General features: G+C 38.4%; 1 protein-coding gene across 1 annotated transcript in view; it reads left to right on the top strand.

Annotated features, from left to right (window-relative positions):
• The window catches only part of VIT (vitrin), a gene marked incomplete at its 5' end in the record, with an annotated part of 181055 nt that overhangs the window by 149576 nt on the left and 12944 nt on the right, over nucleotides 1-18535 (top strand). Inside the window, 2 exon segments of the mRNA XM_044659586.1 lie at nucleotides 14667-14770; nucleotides 16181-16407. Of these exon segments, the coding sequence (XP_044515521.1) occupies nucleotides 14667-14770; nucleotides 16181-16407 (331 nt within the window).

The raw sequence follows: 18535 nt of genomic DNA, 5'->3' as shown, positions 1-18535 counted from the left end.
TCATCTCTCTCTCTTATCTCTCTCTCTCTCTCTCTCTCTCTCTCTCTCTCTCTCTCTCTCTCTCTCTCTCTCTCTCTCTCTCTCTCTCTCTCCAAAAATATACTTAACTGTTTACATGTCATATCCCTACCTGGTAGAAAGTGTGCTCCTTGAGAGCTGGAACTGTTTCTTGTTTTGTCTATCTCCAGCAGCTAGCTCAGTGCCTTATACGTGCTTGTTGGACTGGATTAGATTAGAATGGATGATGTAACAGAAGTGGCTACACTGAGACAAGAAAACTAGATCTGGTCCTTTATCTGCTACTAACTTGCTACGTGCCTTTGAGCAAATGGTTTGGACCAAATGAAGCTGGAAGGTCTCTCTGTCCTGGCTCTTAACAATCTATGATTTTACACACAGTAGGGATTCATCCCATCAGTGTTTGGCTGAAATGAGGCATTTTTCTGGTCCTTGTAGCACAAGATCATTCTCCCCTAATGATGAGACGATGGAATACAGCTGGGTCAGACATCTAGTCACTGAAACACTGGCTACAATATACGTTGCAAAGTGGTAGCCAGAGTTGCCTCTGGAAAGAGAAAAAGCAATTTCTTCTTCCTGCTGGGAATGGAGACATTAGAAGAGAGAATCTATCTAACTGAAATTGCTTTTGAAGCCTGGGTCCAATTCTGGATGGCCTCCTTGTTCATGTTCTTCACTGCAGGTAGCTTTCCTTCCCAGCATCCCTAAGTTTGGCAAGAAAGAGAATATTTTGTTCAGTTGTTTCAGTCATGTCCAACTCTTTGTAACTCATTTGGGGTTTTCTAGGCAGAGATATTGGAGTGGTTTGCCATTTCCTTCTCCGATAAGTATCTGAGGCAAAATTTGAACTCAGGTGTTCCTGACTCCAGGCCCAGCATTTGATCCGCTGTGGAAAGGACCTGGGTTCAAATCCTGCCTATGATACTATCTCTGTGACTTTGATCAATTCGTTTGACTTCCTTGGGCTCATAGTGCTAACATTCTAGGACTCTAAGTGTGTCTAGACTCTAGAGCAGCAGAGACTTAGAACTAGAAAGCACATTAGAGGTCATCTAGTTCCAGTCCCTTATTTTACAGGTGAAGAAACTAAGGCTAGACTTCCCCAAAGTCACACAGGCAGTCATCACCCAGGTAGATAGTGCTTGAAAAGGACCTTAGAGGTCATCGAATCCAACCCTCTCACATACCAGTGAGGAAACTGAGGCCCTAATGGAGAAGTGACTTCCCCAAGTTAAATGCACGATCGATGAATGATATGGTGAATCATCATCTTGTGGACAACCCCAGTAGATATCAAACAAGACTAACACTGAAGCCCAGGATGGCCTAGAGCTTCTTAACATCTGTTGGGATGAGCTTCTGTGATAAGAACTAAATGACTAGTTCTGCTTCCAGGCAGAAGGTTTCCTCCCTCTATTGGAACAAAAAGCCCAAGGTTCCTGCCCTTTCCTTGCTCCATACATTTCAGAATTAAAATTGCATAGCTTATGCATATGTAATTGCATTTAATAGGAGCTGGGACTCTTGGAGATACATGTAAAACACCAAATGAAAGACTAGCTGGAACAAGTAGCTATTAGATGAACTTAGCCAGAGTAATGAGTAAGGCCACCAAGGCTGCTGATGGCTTTGGGAGTTGGAGCCTGGATCCACAGGGATTAAAAGCTGCCAAGAGTCTAAGTCTAAAAATGGTCTCTTTTTAGATTGCAATTTCAACCTAGATTGAATATAATTTCACGTGTTGTCTTGTACCTCATGATCATAATGAGATATGTTTTGAAAAACAACAAGATGTTGATTTTTTTCCATTAAAAAATACACTTTTCTGACCCCATGGTTACCTTGCAGAGCACCTCTATTTTTTACTGAAGGTCTCCTCTCGAAGCCAGACCTTAATAACTCTTCGAAGAATATCTTAGATCCACCCTCCACTCAAGACGGCAAAGGACATTCATACAACAGAAAATATTCTTTGGGTTTGGAGCAGGGAAGAGTTGTGTTTGGTTTTCACTGGAGATCTTTAGTGTTGAAACTGGGAATAGAGCCTTAAAGGGCATCTGAACCAGCCTCCTCACTCCACAGATAGGAAAGAAGCTCAAAAAAGAAGAATGTATTCTCTCGGGTCACACACTGCATCAGGGACAGAACTGTTGTTGGAAACCAGGTCTTCAGCCTCCTGGCTGAATGTTCTTTCCACACAGGCTGCCTCCTCCCTCTGCCAATCTGTGAAAGAAGTCTGTGAAATGACTCTGGTTGATTCAAAGCCGTGTAGGCGCACGTGTGCACACACAGTCTTAGAGCTGGAAGGCACTTAAAGGTGATCTTGTCCAAGGCCCTCTTTTCACAGCTGAAAATCTGTTTATATTCAATAGAGCTGATAGATAATGGAGTGGATAGAGGAGGACCAGTGACAGGGCTGGCAAGGACAGCTCTCATATCCCATTCTCTGAAACATGTCATAAACATGTGAAGAAAAGCACTAGGTGCCAAAGGGTGAAAGAAGGAGGAAAGGGCAGAGGGGTTGGGCAGGAAAACTTCTTCCTTTGCAGAAACAAGGCACTCTCTGGTCAAAGCTCCACAGATATCAAGCATTAATCCAAAGGAGAGATATGAAAAAAATTACCCACCCCTTTCCTTTGCAGAGGCAATTGGTCCACAGATTGAGTATATTGCATATATATTTAACTCTTACCTTTGACCTTAGAATTAATACTGTGTATAGGTTCCAAGGAAGAAGAGAGTAAGACTAGGTGATGGGGGTTAAGAGGCTTGCCCAGGGCCACACAACTAGGAAGTGTCTGAGGCCAGATTTCAACCCAGGACCTCCCATCTTTAGTTCTGGCTCACTATCCACTAAACCACCTAGCTGCCCCTTATTGCAAATATCTTCAGGATTTTTTGATGTATTGATCAGTTTTGCTGATTTTTTTATCTTCTTTTTCTTTAAAAAATATCATTTATTATATGGAATGGCTCTCTGGGAAGGGAAAATGTAGGGATGCTGGGGTATGGGAAGAAATTTAATGAAGTAAAAAAAAAGAAAATAATTAAAAAATTTTCTTTTAATTAGGTAAGATCATATGGCCCATTGAAGGAACCAAGGGAATAAGTTAATCAACAAGTATTTAGTAAGTACCTACTATGTGCCAAGCCCTGGCTCTGGGACCTAGGGATACAAATACAAAGAATAAAACAATTCCTGCCCCAAGCTTTCAGTGTAGCAGATATATGGTTCTAAGGTAAATGCTCAGATCATCATCCTTCTTATAGAGAAGAGTAGAAAATGAGGAAATTATTTCACAGAAAATTATTCCATTTCATGTGCAAAGTTAAGGTGAAGGAGACACATAATCCAGATAAGAAATGCCCCATGTGGAGTTTCAGGTGGGTCAGGACACAAGCACAAGTAAATACAGCTTAAATGCACACTGGAATGTATGACATAGTAGATGAGGTTCTAGCTGAAACTCACTACCTACTAAATTAATTGGCCTATCCACCGATTAGCAAGAAGTTGTTAAAGCCCACTATGTGCTGGGCAGCTAGCTAGGTGGCACAGTGGAAGCAGTGCTGGGCTTAAAGTCAGGAAAACTGACCTTTGTGAATTCAGATATGATCTCAGACACATACTAGCTCTGTTTGTCTCAGTTTCCTCATCTGTAAAATAAGCCGGAAAAGGAAATGGCAAACCGCTTCAGTCCCTTTGCCAAGAAAACCCCATATGGGGTCATGAAGAGTCTGACAAGATTGAACAACACTATATTCCAGGTAGCTATGTGAAGCAGTGGAGAGAGTGCCAGATCTGAAGTCAGGAAGATTTTTTTTTAAACCCTTACCTTCCATCTTAGAATCAATAGAAGTATTAGTTCCAAAGCAGAATACTGGCAAGAACTAGGCAATTGGAGTTAAGTGACTTGCCCAGAGTCACATAGCTAAGAAGTATCTGAGGCCATATTTGACCCCAAGACCTCTTTGTCCAGGCCTTCCTCTCTATCCACTGAGCCACTTGGCTGCCCCAAAACTCATCTTCTTGAGTTCAGATCTGACTTCAGACACTTACTAGTTCTGTGACCCAGGGCCAGTCTCAACCCTGTTTGCCTCAGTTCTTCATCTGTAAAATGAACCAGAGAAGGAAGTGGAAAACTGCTCCATATCTTTGCCAAGAAAACTCAAAATGGAGTCATGAAGAGTCAGACACAGCTGAAATGACTCAACAACAACAAATATGGTATGCAATGTGCTATGTACTGGGGATACAAAGACAAAGATGAAAGTCTCTGGATGACAGTTATATCAAGTCTCAAAGGCTTACATTCTATAAGAGGTTATACAAAATATCAATAAAATAAAAATAAGGAAATGGGCGGGAGAAGGCCATGGAAACTGAGGGACTGGGGAGATGAGGAAAGGCCTCATGGATATGGTGGGACTTGAGCTGAGCTTGGAAGGAAACTAGAGATTCTAAAAAGTAGTAGTAAGGAGGGACATGCAGTCTAGACATGGGAGAGGGAGGTACAGCTTTTGTAAAAATCCAGAAGCAAGAGAAAATGTTGTTTATAAGGAGCAGCAAAAAAGACAATTTGACTAGTCTGAAGAGAGTGTGAAGGAGAAGAGTGTGTCATAAGGCCAGATAGGTAGAAAGGAGTCTGGTAATAAAGGGAAGGCTTCATAGAGGATATGATATTTGAACTGGACTTTAAAGAATGAGTAGGATTCCAAGGCATGGGAAGGGTGACAACAGTCAAGGTATGGGAAATGAAAAATAAAGACAGGAAGGCAGTAAATTGTGGACCACATACAAGAAGTATGAGATAAGACTGGAAAGGCGGGGAGAGACATGATTGCAGAAAGCCTCATAAGCCAAGTAAAGGAGTTTCACCTTTATGCAATGGCCAACAGGGAGTCATTGAAAAGTTTTGAGTATACCCAGAACTAGACATAAAGAAATTTATCTTGCAAGAGTATAAAGAATGTCTGTGTGGAAAGGATGTTGGAGTACTAGGAAGGTAAAACCTATGAAAAAAAGATGAGTATGGAGAAGACCAGGTAAGCTAGTTGGGCTGGGAAGAAATTGTATAAATGAAAATAAAGGGAAATAAATCAAGAAAGTAAGCTGGTTCCAGATCATGAAGTACTCTAAATGCCAAGTATAGTTATATTTTATCCTGAAGAGAAGGGGAGCTATTAAAAGTTATTACTCTCCTCCCCACCACCCCCTTTTTTATTCCCCTTGTAATTCTCTATAGGGTAAGATAGGATTATATATCCGCAATGAATCTGGCAGTTCTTCCTTCTCTGAGTCAATTCCAATGAGAGTAAGGGTTTAAGTATTACCCATCATTCTCCCCTCCATTGTAATAATTTCTTCCCCTGTTCCTCTTCCCTTGTGATAAAATTTTCCTCATTTTACTTCTTTCTTCACATTTCTCTTAGTGCTATCCTCTTTTTCACTCCTAGATTTTTTTTTGGTATATCATCCTAAATAGCTTACTACCATACCCTATATCTATGTATACTTCTTCTAACTACTCTGATAATGATAAAAAAAATTTTAAGAGTTAAAAATATCATCTTTCCATATAGGAATATAAACAATTCAATTTTATTGAGACCCTTACATTTTTTCTCTTGATTATTTACCTTTTTATTCTTCTCTTGAATTTTGCATTTGGATGTCTAATTTTCTAAGTCTGGTCTTTTTTTTTTTTCAGAAACATTTGGAAATCTTCTATTTTATTAAATGACCATCTTTTCCCCTGAAAGACTATAGTTAGTTTTCATGGATATGTGATTCTTGGTTGTTATAAACCCAGTTCCCTTTCCTTTCAGAATATCATATTCCAAGCCTTCTGATCCTTCAGTGTGAAAACTACCATATCCGTACTAGGGCTCCATGATATTTGAATTGGTTTTTTTCTGGTTGCTTGAAGTATTTTCAACTTGATCTGGAAACTCTTAAACTTGGCGATAACATTCCTGACAGTGTCATTTGGGGATTTATTTTAGGGGGTGATGTGTGGATTTTTTCAATTCCTGTTTTACCCTCTTGTTCATGAATATAAGGGCAGTTGTTTTTTTTGTTGTTGTTGTTTTTTTAAGAATTTCTTGTAATACAATGTCTGGGCTTTTTTTTTAATCATGACTTTCAGGTAGTCTAATAATTGTTAAATAGTCTCTCCTGGATCTATTTTCTAGGTTAGTTGTATTTTCACTGAGATATTTCACATTTTCTTCTATTTTTTCATTCTTTTGATTTTGTCTTATTGTTTCTTGATGTCTTGTGAAATCATTAGCTTCTATTTGCTCAATTCTAGTTTTTAAAGAATGAATTTCTTCCATGACCTTTTGAGCCTCCTTTTCCATTTGGTCCATTATACTTTTCATGGAACTCTTTTCTTCATTGGATTTTTTTGCCTCTTTTTCCAGTAGGTCAATTCTATTTTTTAAGAACCTCTTTTCTTTGTTAGATTTTTATGTCTAATTTTTCCAGTGAAACCAATCTTGCTACTTAAGCTGTTATTTTCTTTTTGTATTACTTTAAATTCTTTTCCCCATTTTTCTTCCACCTATCTTATTTGATTTTTTAAATTCTTTTTTGAGTTCTTCTAGCACCTGAGACCAATTCCCATTTTTCTTTGAAGTTTTGCATGTGGTTATTTGGATTTCACCTTCTCCTATTGACTCTGAGCTTTGCTCTTTATCTCCATAGAAATTTTCTAGTATTAGGTGTTTCCTTTGCTGTTTGCTCATTTTCCAATCCTTATTTTTGCCTGTGGTCTGGAAGTTCTGAAGCCGCTGATTCTGTTTCCTCTCCTGATGGCGTGCAGGACTCAGTACTCAGAATTATTTTTTCCTGGGGCTAAGAGCTTCAACGCAGTGCAAGCTTGAGAAGGCCAAGGTTCTATGGACTTCTAGCTTGACCGCAGATTGGTTCAAGGGCCTGGGACTTCAAGGGATCAGTCTGGGGTGTGGGATGCTCTGTTGTTGGTATAGGCATGGTCCTGACAACCTGGAGTTGGTCTATGCCCAGGCTTGAAACCTGGTGCAATAGGTGGAGGGTGGTAGACCAGCACTTTTCTGTGTGTAGTTTTGCTTCTGGTTCCCCTAATCCACTAAAAATTGACTCTCTCTGCCTGCCTTTCAAGTTGTGTTCAGCAGGAGAGTCCCCTCACTCTGTCTAGTTGTTTGTTTTTGACTCCTATCATTTTGAGGCATTTTTTAAAGATTGGTTTGGAAGGATTGTCAGAGTAGTTTCAGTTTTCATTGCTACTAAGCTGACATCTTGGCTCTGCCTCTTCCATTAAAGGTTATTGAGCAGAGAAATGACATAGAATTTTGTTTTGGGAAGGTTTTTTTGGCAGTAGTGTGGAAGATGAATTATAGAGGAAAGATGCAAGAAATAGAGTCCACTTAGGAGACTGTTTCAATATCCAGGAAAAAGGTGATGAGAATTTGAACTTGAAGGTAGCCATATGAGTGGCTAGATAAAAGCTGGTTGAATGAAATACATATGAAAACACAAATAATAATTCTTAGCAATTGATTATATATCAGCAGTGGGAGAGAAAGAAGAATCAAGGATGACTCTAAGCTTGTAAACCTGGGTGACTATCAGCAGGGTGCTGTTCTCAACAAAAGAATAATAGTTTTAAGGAGGAGGAGAATTAGAGGGATAGATAATGAATTCCATTTTTAAAACACTAATTTTTTAGATGCCTACAAAATATAGTTGGAGATGGTCAAAAGTCAGTCAGTCAGCAAATATTTATTAATGGCTCACTATATGCAAGGCATATATAAGGTACTATCCTAAGTACTGAGTATGTGAGATAAAGAGGGAAATTACATTATGCTTAAAGAAACTACAGAACATATAAAACAATAATCATTATTGAACATGTATTCCAAATAGCATAGCACCTAAATCCTAAAACGAAAATTAAATTGCAAAATAACCCATAGGTAGTTATATAATTATAGTAGGAGACTTTAATTTCCTCTTTCTCTGTAATAGAAAGATAAACAAAAGAGAAAACAAAGAATTGAACAAGCTCTTAAAGAATTTAAAACTAAAAGAATTATGGTATCTTCTGAATGGAATTGTATTTTTCAGCACCACATGGCATTTTTATAAACATTTACCATTTGATAGAGGGCAAAGAAATTGAAAATAAATATAAAAAGTCAAGATGTACACATATCCTTTGTAGTCTAAAATACAATAAAAAAAAGTAATCAGTTAACTAGGCACATATTGGTCAAAGAGCAAATCATAGCAACAATAATTGCGTTATAGACAATTACAATGATAAAACAACAAACTAAAATTTCTATGATGCACTTAAAGTAATCCTTTGAAGAAAAAAATATATCACCCAAAAGTTACATGAACAAAATAGAAATAGAGATTAATGAACTGTAATAGAAAAAAATTAGAAGCCCCCAAATAAACCACAAATGAACAGAAAATGGGAAATCTTAAAAATTAGAGGATAAATAAATAAATTAGAAGCCATAAGGACTATGGAACTGATAAACAAAAGTGAAAGCTTATTTTCTGAAATGAACAAAATTAATAAAATTTAAATTATATGATTAAAAAGAAAAGGGCAGATAAATAAAAAAATAATGAACAAGGCAAAATCACAGGAAATCTAAAAAAAAAATAAAAATTATTTTTTCCTCTATATGCTATCAAAACTAAACATAGAAAAAAAGGGTTTTCTTGAAAAATATAAAATACTCTGACAGAACACCAACTAGAGATCTTTAATTATACAATCTCAGAAAAAGAAATTGAAGGAGCTACCAAAGGAAAACAATCTCTTCATCCTGATGGGTTTAAATGAAAATTCTACCAAATTTTTAAACAACTAACATCAATATTGCATAAATTGTTCCTCAAAACTAAGAAAGTAAATAATCAACCAAAGTCTTTTTATAAAGCTCAAAGATTCCTAATATCTAAACCAGGAAAAGCTAAAGCAAAGAAGATCCATAGACTAATAAAACAAATAAACACCAATTCAAAAATGCTCAGTAAAATCCTGTCAAACAGACTATAGCAATTTATCCAAGAACTCATTCATTATGAGCATATTGGATTTTTACAAGTATGCAAGGAAGATTTAACATCAGGAAAATTATCAATATATTAAAAACAAAACATCCCAAAATCACATTTTCTCAATAAATGCAGAAAAAAGCCTTTGACAAAAAATATTTATGCTAAAAAATACAAAATATAAGCATAGATGAGTCTTCTTTAATATTATAAAAGTAGCAAGCATTATATACAATGCAATAGTCAAGTCAAACATTAAACATTTATTAAGCACCTAATGAGTGCAAGCCCTGTGCTAAATTCTGGGCATACAAAGAAAGGTAAATGACAATCCTTAATCTCGAGGAGCTCACAATCACAGCCCAGCGAGATGATCTCAATTCTATAGTTGTTCAATTGGTTCTAACTGAAAATAATTGTAGAACTTTTCTCTCTATTTAATTTCATCAATTCAGAGTTCTATTTTGTGAATGACAACTTGGGTTAGTAAAAAGAACACTGGCCTAAGAGATAGATGGTCTAGTTCAGCTATTAAGTGTTTATGGCCAAATTCAAACTCGGGAAAACTTCCTGACTCCACACCTGGCACTCTGTGCTACCTAGATTCTTAATTTCTTTTAATCCCTAGCTAGTTGTATGACCTTAGAGAAAATTAAACTCATCTCTCTGGGTTTCAGCTCCTTCATTTTTCCAATGATTGGTCTGATTAAAATTATTTCTAAAGTACTTTTTAACTTTGAGATTATATTCAATTATTTTGACTTTTTATGGTTTCCTATGTTTTAGCTGTTGCTTGCATTATTTAAAAATTAATAAGTATCATCTCTTAATGCCTTCCTTCATTCTTCAATACATATAAAGCTAGAAATGACCTTAGAGTCAACCTAAGCACTCCAACTCTCTCACTTTGCTGATGTGGAAATTGAGGCCCAAAGAGGTTAGGTGCTCTGGTCAGGTTGTGTAGGTATTAATAGGGATGGCGTGGAATTTTTGCTCAAGTCCTGCACTCTTTACATTATCAGCCTGACTTCATCTGTAAAATGAAAAGGTTTCTTAAACAATCTTTAAATTCCCTTCTAACTTGGATTTTCCACGACTCCAATACTTTATTGTCCCTAATAAGCTATAGAATAGAGAGAGCAATGCATACAAATTTTTACCTTCCTTCCTATCAGAGAATGATCTTGTGTTTGAAGTAGCCAACTCATGCAGTAAAACAAACATAACACATACTCTGTGCGTCATCATGTCAATTCCCTTTATGACCATTTAGCTTGAGTTTCTAGTTATTAGTAGCCTTTCTGGAAACTGTATGTTTAAGGTGATCTCAAGGGAGATTTTTTTTTTTTAGAAACTTTTCATTCCCTTTTCCTATTACCACTGAATGCCAATAGTGAGGAAAGGTGTCAATCATCGTAAAATGGCATTCGCTGTAAAGTGTCAATCATCCTTTCTCTTCTACTCCTAGAAAACTCTCCTGAGCCTTAACATAATCCTTTACATACCTAACAAGTAAGATAATGGCTGGGTAGATGGGCTGGCTGGTAAACAGGTATGAAGAACTATCAGTCACTTTATTTCTCCACTTTTCTAAAAGCAGAGTTTCCCTGGATTCACACTCCTCTCTAGGGACATGACTTTCTTCTCTCCAACTACTCCCTTCTAGGGGTATAATTTCCTTTCAGATTCAGCAGAGCAGCCAGAGGAATTCTGTCCATTTCATCCCAACCACTGACTGAAGCAATGATTGATTCCCTTTGATCCTAAGGGAATCATTCCAGGGAAGGCAATGAGAAATTGTTCAAATAATCAATAAATTCACTCTTTCCCTTTGAATGCAAATCCTTAACTAGCAGATATTGGCAAAACAGTAAAATTTCAGTCCCTTTCAGGTTTTCTAATTAGCCATCCCATAATGCTATATCCAAGTACACATACTTAACCATGGTTTAAAAACAAAGGAACTAAAGCAAAATATAGATATAAGACCCCCAACACCTTAATCAGTCGCTAAATGGGACTAGCAGGACGTCTGCCCAGGAGTTGAATAAGAAGCAAATGGGAAAGGACAAAACTTTTTTCTATGGGCTAGAATGAAGATCCTCAGCAATAGACACCCATTGTCTCTGCTGAAATAACTGTCCTCACAAATGGTCCTTGTCTCGGTGTGCTATGCTACAGTCACCTTAACAGTTTCCTGCTCATCATTGTCCTCCAGTGCAAGGTCAGTTCTCATGTGGTCACATGGTCCCTTTGTGTATCCGTCACAAATCTCCTTGTCTACACTTTTTCATGGCTGCCTTTTCACTGAGCAACCCAGGGCACTCTCAAGTGCACCTCATAACTTCTCTCTCCCAACCTCAGTCAAAGGAATTCCCTCACATCCCCAGAAACCACTGAGAACAGGAAGAAACTGAAGACAAAAGTACCTGCAGCCCATTCATCTCTGACCTCTCGCCCCAGCAGTCTCTATAAAGGGATGTTCCAAAAGTGGAGTGTTCTTACCTGTTTCCATGGATATAATCCTTAGATAAACTACTGAAAACCCAGAAAAGAAAGTTCTCTCTGCCAAGGGTCTTGACACTGCCCTCTAGTTCCCGTTAGAAATGAATATGGTTTTGTCAACAGAAATGACACGAAAGAAGAGGATTTGTCATGCGCTTTGCTGACAACACCTTAAGGACTACTGAGCCTTTCCATGTGCTCTGATGCTGAAACTTTCTATATTCTCATCTTCTCCTATTACAGTGAGCCCCTAAGGGGCAGCTAGGTAACAGTGGATAGAGTACTAGGCCTACAATTGGGAGGTTCAAATGTGACCTCAGCCACTTCCTTGCTGTGTGACCTGAGCAAATCACTTAACTCCATTTGCCTAGCCCTAGCTTGGAATTGATACATATATTCATTCTAAGTCTAAAGATAAGGGTTTAGGGGGCAGCTGGGTGGCTCAATGGATTGAGAGCCAGACCTAGAGACAGGATGTCCTAGGTTCAAATCTGGCCTCAGACATATCTCAGCTGTGTGATCCTGGGCAAGTCACTTGACCCCCATTGCCTAGCCCTTACCACTCTTCTGCCTTAGAACCAATACACAGTATTGATTCTAGAGTGGAAGGTAAGGGTTTTAAAGATAAATAAAGATAAGGGTTTTAAAGATAAATAAAGATAAGGGTTTTTAAAAAAAAGAATGTTAACTCCTTGTGGGAAGGAACTATCTGTGTTTTTTTTTTTCTATCTCTATCTCTTAGCACAGTGCTTTGCTCAAAGTGAGCATCTGACAAATGCCTTTTCATGTATTCAGGTGCTCTGCTCTGGCTAGAATACAGTGTTGTAACCAAGGTCTGCGAGCCATAATTTTGGAAGGACATTGACAAGCTGGAGAGCATTCAGAGGAAGGTGGCTAAGAGATAGCCAGGAACCAAGATGATGCCATAGGATGATCATTTATAGGAGTTGGGGAACCAAGCAGATGCACCTGAGGAAGACCCTACCCACTCCCTGTAAAGCATCTGATCCTTTTCAGCATCCCTAAACTGCTCTGATTTGTGGAATCATAACAGATCAAGAAGATTCACTTATAAAATTGGTGAAAGCTTTATATAAGACAGCCTGTCTTAGGAGTAGCATCTCACAGGACAATTATAGGGAAACAGTATTGTACAGTGGAGAGATTGCTGGATTTGAATGCATTAAAATTCTAATTTTTCCATTTATTATGTAACCATGGACAAAGTCACTTCATTGTCCTGGCTTCCATTTTTTTTTTCATCTATAAAATGGTTGGATTATATGACCTCGGAGGTGCCTTTAAGTTTTGAATCTATGATACTATGAAATGTGACCATGTAGCCTGGAGAATGGAAAATGGAGAAGAGCGGTGACAGCTGTCTATTGCTATATCAAGGTATATCTGGGGATAGAGAGATTCGACTTCTGCTTTATTTCCAAAAGACAGAGCTAAGAAAAGACAGAGGAAGGTTTAGGTTTGGGTAATATAAGGGGAAAATTCATAACAACTATGGGTATGTAGGATGAATGAGCTATCCTAGAAGACAGGTGTTGCCTCTCACTAGGCATTTCGAAATGGAGGTTTTAAAGGGGATTCCTATTTAGATGTGGTCTGAACTAGGCGATCTGCGAGATCTCTTCCAAATCTCAGATTTTTAGACTCTTCTGTTTCTGTCTCTGCTTCTCAGAAACCTGAACTTCCCTCCCAGATCAATTTAGGTGCCAACCCCTGAGAAGCCTTTTGTGATTCCATATTTTCAACACTCTCTCTTAGCTCATTTTTCCTTATGTGTACTTATTTATGAGGCATTTAGGGGGTGCAGTGGATGAAGTGCTGGCTGTGGAGTCAGGAAGACTCCTCTTTTTTAGTTCAAAACTGGCCTCAGACACTTACTAGCTATGCAAACATGGGCAAGCTGCTTACCCCGTTTGCCTCAGTTCCTCATCTGGAAAATGAACTGGAGAAGGAAATTGCTAACCACTCCAGTATTGCTGCCAAGAAAACCTCAAACAGGGTCTCAAAGAGTCAGAGGAGACAGAAATTTCTCAACACACACACATACACACACATATACATATATACATATACATATACATATATATATATATAATTTCCCACCTCAGCCTCTCACAGTAGAATGTAACTTTCATAAGGGCAGGAAGTCCTTCGTTCTTTCCTATCACAATGCCTTGCATATAGGAAATGTTTAATCAATGTAAAATTGAATGTAACAATGGAATGCTTTAGAAAGAACCAACAATAACTTTATAATTCCTAGACCTATCACAAAGTAGGCACTTAATTTTTAAAGAATGAATAGAAAACTATAAAAAGTCAAATTAAATCAAGAAGTGGCCATTAAACACATATTGTAAGCCAAATATTGTGCTAAGGGATGAGAATATAAATATATGCAGAAACAAAGATAGTCCCTTCCCTCAATGAGCTTACCAATGAGAGAAGATAATATATAAAAGGAAGCTGAAAGCTGAAAGGAATGGGGGTTAGGGGAAAGGACAGAGGAGGTATGGTGGAGAGCATCCAGAGGGTCAGCAATGGACAGCAAGAAGAATGAAAACATGGCTAGTATTTTCCAGTAATATCTAGTATTAGTAATTAGTAATATCTAAGTATTTTTCCTTCAAAATGGAGATTGTGAGAGGAACTGAGCAATCAGAGGAAAGGACTGCAGGCGCAGAGTATACTTCCAATGTGAGATAGCCAGAGATGACATAAACTTCCAGGATGAGTATCATCATCATTATCTTTGTATCTTCAATGCCTTGAACTTAGTAGGTACTTAATGCTTGTCTGACTGAATAGTAGGATGTATTATAAGAATTGTGACCGTAGTAATCCACCGTGAATCATACAAAATAAGAGTTACATGAATGCCTGTTAAACCAAACCATAATTTGACGACTGCCGGTGGTTAAAGTGGCTTCTGCCACTTACTCTGTGTGCTCATAACTCTGAAACAATTTCTCATTTCCCTTTTCCATCAAAGGCACTATTCAGTTTCTCTAGTAGCAACATATTTTCTTACTAAGTTTTATTTCTTATTCTAACACAGAGACGACCCTTCCATGGAATTTAACCTCAAGACTCATGCGAATTCCAGGGATCTGAAGGCAGCCATAGAGAAAATTCCCCAGAAAGGCGGGCTTTCCAATGTGGGTATGTGGTCGATGGTTAGAGTAATTGTAACTCTCTATCACAGAAACAGGAAGAGATTTTCCTCTTTGGTTTCCTTCTGTTCTTCAGAATAGGAGATGATGGAGGTTAGGAGGATGCTCAGATGGTAGAATGGAATAGTAAGTAATTCATAAAGAAATCACTCCCTTCCTGCCCCCAACATTCCAAGCATAACTGCTTTAATACTAAAATTTGACCAAGACTTCAATGGAACAATATATGGGTCACTATAATGTATACTCTATAGGGCTCCAGGCAGCCCCTGGTCTCTCCCTCCCCCCTTTCCCTAATCTTTAAGAGAAGAAAGTATTTGGAATGGCAGGGCAGGGGAAGGGCGTGTTTTAGTCTCTGATTGTTTCAAAAGGTTAGCAGTGTTTGTCCCCAACAAACTCAATGCTTTTTCTATTTTATCCACTATCTCATCCCTCTTCCTACTGCCCTGGGTTGCTTCTAGGCCACACATCTTACTCTGAGGAAGCCTTCAAGGAAGGCACCAGCTGAATACTTTGGTGCTAATACATTTTTACAACTATAGGGAAATCTCGTTCACTATAACTTCAGTAATTCCAGATTTGTAATCATTTGGACACCTGCTGGGAGAAAGGAGATAGACTGGAAGAGTATGAAGACGGGAAGATTTGGATTTGGGGCCTTGTCCTATCACTAATAGTTGTGGGATTTTGGACAAATTCTTTTGTTTCTTAGAGCCTCAGGGTCCTCATCCGTTAGGTGAGGTAGCTAGGCTAAATCATCTCACAGAATCCTGCTACCATTTACATCCTCTGATTTAAGGGCCAGGAGGAAGATTCCCCAGCTGGTTGGAGCCTCGTTAATTGGGCTTTAATGTACCTAGAATCATAGAATGTCAGCTAGCGGGAACTTCAGAGAGCTAGTCCAAACTTTTCATTTTACTAATGAGCAGACTGAGACCTAAAGATGGGAAGCAACTTTCCAAATAGTCTTTAGTTCTGACAGAAACTCTCATGTCACCACTTCTACATAAATTCCAAATTAGTGAGGTTTCAACTAGTTTCTTGGATATGTCAATTGAGCGTCTATGATGTTGTCAGCATGGGAAATTCCGCTGCCTCTCACTAATCAACTTTGACTTAGTAACCCCTAGAGAGTGGTTTGGGGCATATAGTGATGAAATAACTTGCCCAGAGTGATACAGCCAGTTAGCATCAGAGATGGAATTGAAACCTGGGCACTCTTGACCACAAACCCAGCTCTCTATCCACTGGGCCAAACTTCTTTGATTACTGTTTATAAAAGCACTTTAGACAGATCTCCTTACATGAGATAATAATGATAAAGCACTTAGCAGGATAGCTAACACATAGCAAACACTGTATATCATTATCATTATTACTGTTATTATTATTATTACAGGGCGGGCACTTTCTTTTGTTACCAAAAACTTCTTTTCCAATGCCAATGGAAATAGAGGGGGAGCCCCCAATGTGGCCATAGTGATGGTGGATGGTTGGCCCACAGATAAGGTAGAGGAAGCTTCAAGACTCGCCAGAGAATCTGGAATCAACATTTTTTTCATCACCATTGAAGGTGCTGTTGAAAATGAGAAGCAGAATGTGATTGAACCCAACTTTGTGGACAAGGTATTTGTCAAAAAAATAACTCTCAATTTCCGATGCACTTGTGAACTTCCAGAAGGTGTAATGGGGCTTAGTATTTTGCTTTGGTTCCTGGGGCACATATGTTGGACCAGACGGGTCTCTGATGGCAAACAGTCTTCAGAGGCAGTTATAGGGAACTACACTAGCACTGCAGACTTTCTACAAAGTAGTCAACTCACAAACACTTAGAATAAAGAGAAATATTCCTTAGCTGGAATAGAATGGAGCAGGGACGCCAAAGGGGAACATCCACATATAGACACAGAACAAGAACCTATCTGAGGGATACCCACCTCAGGGCACTCGGTGACTTCCAAATAATGGGCAGCAGGGTCTAAAGAAAGTCACATCCATAAGAACAAATGCACTTTGGGTGAAAATCACACTGGTAAAGAAACACATATGTACATTAATTTTTTTATATTATTATTTACAGTTTGGATTTATATAACTTTTTGTCATTTAATCAATCAATTCAGGGCAGCTAGGTGACACAGTGACACAGTGGACAAAGGGTTGGACTTAGTGTAGAAAAATGAGTTCAAATCCTCCCTTAGGTACTTACTAATTGTGTGACCTTGAATAAGTCTTTCAGTCTCTATTTCCTCATATTCAAAATGCGGATAATCACAGCCCCTACCTCCCAAATTATTGGAAGGATCGAATGAGATAACATGTAAAGCAAGTTGCAAGTGTTGAAGCAGTAGCTATCAGTATTATTTATTAAGCACTTGCCACATTGCCAGACCCTATGTTAGTTGTTAGGAATAGAAAGACAAAAACAAACGATCCTGCCCTCAGGTGTGGGGTGTGTGTGTTAGGGGGTGCTACTTAATGTGTTCTCAAGGGAAAGAACTCATACATGCAAAAGTGAGTCCAAGTACATTGTGTGTATATATATATGTATACATGCTTTGGGGGGGAATGGTTCTTTTTTTTAATTAATTAATTTAGAATATTTTTCCATGGTTACATAATTCATGTTCTTTACCTCCTCTACTCCCTCCCCCCTCCAATAGCCAACAAGCAATTCCACTGGGTTTTACATGTATCATCAATCAAGACCTATTTCCATATCATTAATATTTGCATTAGGATGATCATTTAGAGTCTACATTTCCCAATCATATCCCCAATCACCCATGTGATCAAGCAGTTGTTTTTCTTCTGTGTTTCTACTCCCACAGTTCTTTCTCTGAACGTGGATGGTGTTCATTCTCATAAGTCCCTCAGAATTGTCCTGGATCATTGAATTGCTGCTAGTAGAGAAGTCTATTATATTTGATTGTGCCATGATGTATCTGTCTCTGTATATAATGTTCTCCTGGTTCTGCTCCTTTTGCTCTGCATTAATTCCTGGAGGTCTTTCCAGTTCTCATGGAATTCCTCCAGTTCATCATTCCTTTTATCACAATAGTATTCCATCACCAACAGATATCACAATTTGTTCAACCATTCCCCAATCAAAGGGCATCCCCTCATTTTCCAATTTTTTGCCACCACAAAGAATACAGCTATAAATATTTTTGTACAAGTCTTTTTCCTTATTATCTCTCTGGGGTATGTAAACCCAGCAGTCATATGGCTGGATCAAAGGGCAGACAGTCTTTTAAAGCCCTTTGGGCATAGTTCCAAATTGCCATCCAGAATGGTTGGATCAATTCACAACTTTACCAACAATGCATTAATGTCTCAATTTTGCAACATGGAGGATAATTCTTAATAAATGTTCATTTAGGGGGCAGCTGGGTAGCTAAGAGGTTCTAAGATAGAAGGCAATGGGGGGGGCAGCTGGGTAGCTCAGTGGATTGAGAGCCAGACCTAGAGACGGGAGGTCCTAGGTTCAAATCTGGCCTCAGACACTTCCCAGCTGTGTGACTCTGGGCAAGTCACTTGACCCCCATTGCCTACCCTAGCCAATACACAGTATTGACTCCAAGATGGAAGGTAAGGGTTTAAAGAAAAAAAAAAAAGATAGAAGGCAATGGTTTAAAAAAAAAAGTTCATTTAATTGAGTTGAATTTTGAAGTTTGAAATATAAATGTAAAAATAGCTATGGATTTTTGTTTTTAACTCTTACCTTCTGCCTTGGAATCAATATGTAGTATTA

Source organism: Gracilinanus agilis, chromosome 2, assembly GCF_016433145.1.
Source record: "Gracilinanus agilis isolate LMUSP501 chromosome 2, AgileGrace, whole genome shotgun sequence".
Lineage (NCBI taxonomy): Eukaryota > Metazoa > Chordata > Mammalia > Didelphimorphia > Didelphidae > Gracilinanus > Gracilinanus agilis.
The sequence above is the reverse complement of the archived record's forward strand: the minus strand, read 5'-3'. Positions and strand labels throughout refer to the sequence as shown.